Source organism: Micrasema longulum, unplaced genomic scaffold, assembly GCF_059751315.1.
Source record: "Micrasema longulum isolate JH-2025_06_02 unplaced genomic scaffold, ASM5975131v1 h1tg000191l, whole genome shotgun sequence".
NCBI lineage: Eukaryota > Metazoa > Arthropoda > Insecta > Trichoptera > Brachycentridae > Micrasema > Micrasema longulum.
Window position 1 is genome coordinate 1045670 of NW_028277396.1, and position 8486 is coordinate 1054155.

Genomic DNA, 8486 nt, shown 5'->3' on the forward strand with positions numbered 1-8486 from the left:
CCTGGCAAGTTTGAGGTTAAATATTTGTGTTAAAGGTGGTTCCACGCTGCAATATTTCACTGTCCTTAGACTGGCATCTGAAGCGTAAAACTGATCACATTAATTTATCACTTTGTATTTGGCGTATCAATACAGTGCCCTATGCACCATCGGGTGCAGATAGGAAAATGACAGTGAAAAAAAATAAAACAGTAAAAATCAATCCATCTTAATTTTATCATGCTGATGGCGTGTGATTTGTAAAACCTTTTTTAAATAAGACATTCAGATTCAATAAAATAACATATTGAACGAATATTCTACAGTGAAACGTTATTTATACTTATAATACTTTACATTTATTTTTTAATTTCTATTTTATAGCATCTTTTATCTTTTGACTCAATCAGGAATCGAACCTGAAACCTCATACATTGTAGCTCAACGTTCTAATTCTTAGATTTATTTAGTATTTATAATAATTACTTAATGGAATTAGGTAGGTTATATTTTTAATATCTAAGAAAATAAGTGCATACCTCCATGTACGAGACAAAATTTAATCAAAAATAATAGTTTTTAGTTTAAAATTTTGTAAAAATTTCGTGTAACAATCTATTTCAAAATACTTATCATTTTTTATGGATAAATTAAATAGTATCATTTTTGTAATAAAACTGTTGATTGTACGATTTTCTTGTGATAGTACTTTATAGGCGTTGGTTTCGGGACCAACGGGTACCGGAAGGAATTTCTCGCTTCGTGGTATACTGGCAAGGGTCTTTGACTAGCATGTATTAGATCCCGGGTTCGATTCCCGATAAGATCTACATAAAATATGATTTATTTGCAAAGGTGTTTTTTTAGCTACATCTGAAACATAAAACTGAAATAATTTCGCTTTCATATAAAAATATATTATAAAAATTGCGTTTTGACACATTTATGAACGGTTCATAGAGCACTTCATTAGTACAATAATTTTAGTGTATCTTGATAATTTATTACATATTATGAAAGTAAAGTTATAAGCATACGCTTCTGACGAAATTAAAGATAGTTGAAAAAAAAAATTCGCGTTAACCTTTTGGGAAACGAGCCCGAAACCTAATTAGTAGTGGAACTTAATCTCTCTTTATTGTATAGTGTAGATTTTTAGTTTATTTTTGTTTCAAATTTTGTATAAAATTATAAGATTCTGTATTAATACCTAAAATATGTTCATGTACTTCTTATTTTCTCAAACTGAAAGGTTTGGGTAGATAGGAAGAAATCGCCTTACGGGAATATGCCCGCCCTTCTATTTATATAAAAGGTATATGTACATAAAGTGTTAAATAAATAAATAAATAGTAGTAGTCAAATGCGATTGCCACTACACCATAATATACCTTTAAAATCAATAAATATAAATAATTTATAAATATAAACGATTTAAATATTTCATAATCGAACCCAGAATAAGTTTAATAATTAATTACTACTCTACTCTACTATTAGACATATAAACAATGCCTATAACGAGTTGAGTCGTGGTTGCATGATAATGTTGTGGACTCTGGATAAGAGGTCCAAATGTGCTTTCTGCTATACCACAATGTGATTGCCATTTTCTGGTAAAAAAAATGGAAAGAGCATATAAAATCGAAATATTTTGATAAATCATAAAAACGCCAATATATTTTTTCCAATATAAAATGTTGTACTCATTACAACTGTATTAATGTTGATAATAATTATTTTATTTTAAGATAAAGGATTCAACTTGGTTATTTTATTTGAATAGGACATATTTTTATTTATGAGAATACATGTCAACAAAAATATTTATATGTGAATAGGCATGGTTGTGTTTGTGTACGAGACTAGCGATCACTAATACATTCTACACCTGCCCGAGGCGAAGCTACGCCCGCGCCCAGCTCAGGTATAAAACCGCACAATAACACACTTGGCCGTGTAGGTACGAGTTTGGTCAATAAAAACCAATTATACAACGATCCAGCCCAAAACCTATTTCGCACAAGTGCGTTCCTACAGCATTACTCGGCCATAAGCCTTGGCGAAAAGGGGGGTGGTGAATCTCACGCCAGAAATCAATATATGGCCCGTGGTGTTAGCGCTTTGTCAAAAACGACATTGAAAAATTAATACACTAATTACCTCGTCGGCAAATTCGAAGTCTCCGTCAAACTTCTTTTTTTTCTTGGCATCCGCAGCAGCTACCGCGAGAATACCCACAACCACTAGAGTCCAAGTTAACTTCATCCCGGAGGATTTGCGGCCACTTTTCAGAGTTTGAGCTCAATGTTTTCTACGTGCGAACTCGACCGTGAGACGGGACGTTTTTTTACCAGACGATCGAAACAGACTGACCGCGGCGGTCTCACAAAAGTGGTTTGGAGCGGTGCATCCAGTCGACGGTGGAGAGGTAGGAACTGTGGCTACACGGATAGCCTATATAGGAGGTCCCGACTGACGGGAGGTGTGCGTCTGTATTATATACACTTCTAGAGTGGAGAGCGTGCAGTAATCGATGCGAGATTCTTGCGCATGTCTGGGAATGAGAGATAAGTTATTCCGCCGAAGAATGGGTTACTCGCTCACTCGTCCGCGTACACAGTATTACTGCCGCGCGTGGAATACCGAATCTAAACTGAATGCTGACTAGAGAGCTTTCTTGCCATTGCAAAGGATCACTATGTACACGCTACAGCTCGACTTGAAACAATAAAAAACAAAACTCATTAAATATCCATAAACACTAACGCATCACCTGTATTGTTCTATTACTGTATAAATTTTTCCTAACTATTACGATGGCGCATGCCGTCCCGAAAATTTAATACCTGCACGAATTATAAGTCACAAACGTCTGGTATTTTTATTATACGAGGCATAGATTGTTTAAAAATAATTACGATGCTATAATAGTAACTTCCTCGAGAAATACTCCGACATGCGGTGCGTGGAAACACTAAGTAGAACACTATTAGAATCTAATAAGTGATAAATGAATACATTTTATCACGATGTAAATAAATACCTACTTACCTAATTTGGACCGGATCGAGAGACATTAAAAATAACATCAAAATAATTCTAATTATTGAGGAAAAGCAACGGTTTTTCTTTACTCAATGTGTATTTTGTCAGTAAAAAACGATTAATCTAGTTCTGCAATAATAACAGAAAACTAAAATCACGTTTTGTTCCTGAATGAAATTTTTCCCTTTAAAAAACCACATAAATAATTTTATTTAGCAAATATTATTAAATTTGTTATTTTTCTCATTTATTATCATGATTTCACCTCATTTTTTTCTGAGCATTATGTTTAATTTTGCGTGTAGCATAAATAAAAATAATGAAACTTCACAATTTTAAATGATACACTTATCGATGTTTTTGACAAAAGACAATCATCGTCATAATTTCCCTTTTCATACCTAGTGGTGCATAGGGCACTGCACTGACACTCCAATCGCAGCGTATCTATATACTTTCTGCTACGTGGATAGTAAGGTGATCAATCTAACGATTGAGGTGCCAGTTCAAGAAAAATTAAATAAAGTAGAGTAGCACCACCATTGAAACAAATATTTCACATCCATCCAGCAAAGAATCAAATCTGGGCCGCGATTACAAACGCTATAATTGTTAACTTTCCATTGTAATACGGCCCCTGGGACCTCAAGCTTGGTAAGCAAATGTGTAAACAACAACCTACACTACGCGGACTTTTCTCCAGCCAATTTTCTTTTTCAGGACTTTTACCTGAGAGGAGTCAAGTCGAAAATACTCGTTCAGGATTCCAGTTCTATTTCACACACAACTTTATTCGTCATCCGCCCGGGCAAAAATGGCGTTATAAATATAAGTGATCCACAATAATATAGGCTGGCAACTTATAGTTGGACCCCGGAAACAATGAAAAGTTATCAGTCTATAAAGTGAAATAGAATTTTCTGTACAAAAAGTGTAAATTTGTATGAAAATTTGAAGGATCTTCGTCGGTAGACTGTAATTAATTGTTGAGCACGTATAAAATATATATACTGTATGTAAACTAGTTTTTGACCCGCGGCCTAGCTCGCGTAGTATTAGAGCGAAATTAGTTAATTAACCCTATAATGCCCTATGTAGACGATTTGCTGCATACCGATAATCGGCGTATAAAAGTGATTTCAAACATATTTATCAGTCGGCGACTAGTTTCTTATATTGTATTACTAGTCATTATAATTTATTTTACAAAGTCGCCATAAGGGTAAAATTTTTTGGTAAAATTTTAAACAAAAAGTCAGTTGCACGTATTCTGTCAAATGTGGAATTTAGCTAAAGTTCAAAGGGTGATTTGAGTTTTTTTAAAAGATTTTAAGTTATAATTGTTTCCGCAACTTTCATTATTATTTTAAAAGATGTTCATAAAAATCGTTATTTCTTGTTTTTCATATATTCTTGTATATTTAACCTTTTAATGCCCAATGTAGCATATTGTCCACATAAACTAAAATATGAAATTAAAACTGAAAAAAAAAAAGTTTTTTTTCATAATTTTTCCCAGTATTTGCATAAAAAAACTTACATAAAAATATGTTTTAGTTAGAATTTTAAAAAATGGGCATTGAAGTGTTAATTATAGGTTTCGTCGCTTAACAATAAGATTTTTTCCGGTGGAATGATATATTTTTTCAAGATAATAAGTAGCCTGTATGGATTGTCAGTCTTCCAACTAACGCTGTGCAAAAAAATACGACGGTCAATAAGTCAATGGCGACGTAGCATCGTTATTCTCTTTTAATATTCATTAATTTTTCTTGAGAATTTTCCTAAGACTGATATTTTTTTTCGGGATGAAAAGTACTTTTATGACACTTATCAGCTCTCCCGCTCCTGATTTTTCCACTAAGAATTTTCTCGTTGGAGTGATATTTTTTTTGGGACGAAATAAAGCTCTACGGCCATCCCTAAGGAAAAAAATACATCGATCGGTAGCTCCGTTGCGACTTGAAGGAAATACAAATAATTAGACAAACACACGTTTTCATTTATAATATTAATATGGATATATTAAATTTGTATTTTTAAAGGTGTATATATTTGTATTTATGCTTCCACTTTCAATAATTTCATATTAACTCAACACGGGGCTTTTTTGGTCTCATGGAGTTTGGAATACGTAATTTTATTATAATGAACAAATAAATAAAATGTTTAAAAATTTTTCATCCAGAAAATTAGGTTTTATAGACAATTCGTCGTCCATCTTTTAAAAAGGCATTTCTCGAATTAGTTAATTTTTGAGACAACTTTTTAAGAATTTGTAGGGAAAATTTTTGCCTTTAAAAAAAATCATTCAGAATATCGCTGGGTTTTTTAAATTATTTTAAGACAGTATGATGCCCATTTAGTCCATAAATATAACTTTTTTTTTTAATATTCACAACGCAATTTCGACAAAAAATGAGATACGCCTTTTTGAAAGATGGACGACGAATTTGTCGCTTTAGTTCGTTTTTGTCCAACAGACCATTTTTAACGAAATTGAGTTTTTTTTTTTTTTTTTTAAAAAGAAATATTTGCGTTCTTATGATTTACCCAAATATTTAATTTTGAGGGCCATTTTCAACGAGTTGTAAATAACTCACTATTAGAAAATGGAATCAAGTTGGGGTAGAGTGGGATTCGAACCACAGACCTTTGGTCCGTGAGTCCGAGACACTAGCCACAGGACCACAACCCGATCAGTTGAGTGTACAGTTCTGAAAAAGCCTTTTATACAATTGAAATGTTTTTTGTTAATTGTTTGAGGGGTTTTTTAAACGAATTTCGTCTCAAGTTTTGGTCATTATTCATGCCTATTTCGTAAAAAAAACTTTAAACCTCTATTTCTGCAGATTTGGGTTATGGTCTGTTGGATAAAAACGAACTGAGGCGACGAATTGTCATACGGCCCTGATGAGTCTAAATTATCCCCGTTCTTTCAAATAGATTAGTTTTTAATTTGTTTGTATTATTCTTGCACTAATTACTTATTAGGTAGTCCATTTCACATTCGCACTACCTACGCTATTCTCTACTAGATATAATTACCTAGGATTATATAGAAAGGGTGGGCAGAACAAATTAAAACTACGGCCATGTACGTAAGTTGAGTGGGGGTTCAAGGCAAAAATGTAATCCCAGTTTGCATAGAATGTGCACAAAACCCTAAACCATTTTCTTAACAAAAAAATAAAACCCTTTTTTATAATTAAAAATAATCCTTTTGAGTTTTGGTGAAATGCATTATAATTCGCAAGTTTAAAAAATATGACTTAATATTGCCTGAAGTTACATTGAAACTCCTAAATTCTTATCCTACCTTGTGGTCTAGTGGTTTGCATGTTTTCTTACCATGCATGAGGTATCTGACTCGATACATAACAAGGTTGACATTAAATATTGATTGAAAAAGGGTTAAAGATAACCATTATTGTTGTAGTATCTAACACTATGCTCCTTGCGCTGCTCATGCTCCTTGCGCTGCCGCCCTCTCGCGCGATGTTGCCCTCTCCTCACTCAAACTGCTCTACTCGCGCAATTAATCGCGACGTTCCGCACTTGTCATTTGTCTTTCTACACAACGAACGATGAAACTGTGACAGCATGCGCGCTATGCATTTTTAGTACAGCTAATTATATCAATGTATATTAGAATGGAATGTTTTTATGTTTTTTTTATTTCCTTTTTTAATTACTATAAAATAAAAAAAATACCTTATAATCTTTTACAGAATATTTTCTTTTCTCTTTCTTATATATTACACAAAAATATTATACCTGTCTATTTATTATAGGAGCAAAAATTCATAAACATTTCTAGTACGAACCTTTGTAGGATTTTTTGTTTACTATTTTTACTGTTAATATATGTATTTCATTGCTATGTAATTATCCTTTTTTTTTTTAATACTCTGTTTTACCTCTTATGTATATTGTAAAAAAAACAAATAAATTAAAATAATAATTTTTTTTTTAAATGTCATACAAAGAAATATACATCATTCAAAAATGACGCGTATGTCTTGTGTGAGCGCTCTATGCGTACTGCGAGACTGCGACCGCGCGATTATGTGGCCACTCACTCGCGCTCATATTGCCGGTCCTTTGACTCGCGCTCAAAAAACCAACAAAATATGGAGCGATGGGCACGACGAGGAGCATGACGTGCGGCATGACGAGTAATGTTTCCACACTGCGTCTCTGCCTCCTTTCCTAGCTACTTCCCGAATGTGTCAGGCCCATATACTATAACATGCTGCACTACTATAGATAATTATTTTCTACTATATTTAAAATAAGAAATAAAATATTGTCATTTTTATTTTTAAATGATTTTAGACCTGTCGATGGGACTAGCGCTCTCCCGAAAATAGTTGTGTTATTTTAATATAACTTATATGAGTACCTTCAGCTATATTTTTACAGAACCGGGGCGTGGTCCTGTGGCTAGTGTCCTGACTCTTGGATCAGAGGCCCAAGGTTCGCACCCCACTCTACCACAACTTGGTTCCCATTTACTAATGAGTTATTTGCAACTCTTTGAAAATGGAACCCAAAATTGAAATATTTGGGTAAATCATAAGAACGCAAATAATTCTTTGAATTAAAAAAAAAACTATTTAGTACTGGAGAAATATGGATGTTCAAACCAGCCCATGACAGGTCATAAGCTCTGTAATGTCTAAACCTCACATTTTTTTCACTAAAATGTTCTTTATCTGTTTTGTAAATGTTAATACTAATAAAGATTTTATTTTATAATAATTTATCATGAGTTGATACAAAGTTATTGCGGATTCAATCAATTGGATACAAAAAATGTTTTTTTGCGTTTGGTAAAAGATAGAGTTTCTTGAAAATGTATGAAAAAAAAAATTCAAAACATTTTAATAAAAATGAACAACTTTGAACAACATCACTAGTTCATATGAATCAGCCAATAATAAGAGAGCTGAGAAAAATATCCGGTTTACTTAACGTGAATGGACCAATGGGCAGAACTGACCGAGAATAAACGGAAGAGAACCTCTGATGTCACATGCAAAGTAATTTCAGAAATATAAAAACTTTAAAAAATCATAGCGCTGACAATACGATACATAAAATTTTTAAAAAAAAGCAAATGAAAAAATATAAAAAAAACCTGAACTTAATCAATATGTACTGCTGGGAACACGCATTATTCGAAAGTTAACTTTCATACAAAATATAAACAATGAAACAAAGACAGGTTATAAGCCCTGTAAATGCCCATTCTTCCATATTTCAATATTTAAAATGATCTCCATCTCTGTTGTAATGTATTAATAAAACCATTGTGATATAATATGTACATATGAACTTTTTATACTTTTTTTTCTCTTTTATCTATTGTATTGTAGACTTTGTTTCTAAACAAGATATATATTTTTTGTAAAGTAAAAGGAACTACGTGCCGTGTATATTAATAAATAAATAAA

The 8486-nt window shown here is 32.6% G+C and overlaps 1 protein-coding gene across 2 annotated transcripts in view; it reads right to left on the reverse strand.

Annotated features, from left to right (window-relative positions):
* Positions 1-2970, reverse strand: part of Cow (Proteoglycan Cow) — a 35415-nt gene extending 32445 nt beyond the window's left edge. For both annotated transcript variants that reach the window (XM_088243142.1, XM_088243140.1), the window contains exon 1: positions 2143-2970. In XM_088243142.1, the coding sequence (XP_088099268.1) occupies positions 2143-2247 (105 nt within the window). In that variant the 5' untranslated portion in view covers positions 2248-2970. The remainder of the gene's footprint in view (positions 1-2142) is intronic.
* Between the last annotated feature and the right edge of the window lie 5516 nt (positions 2971-8486).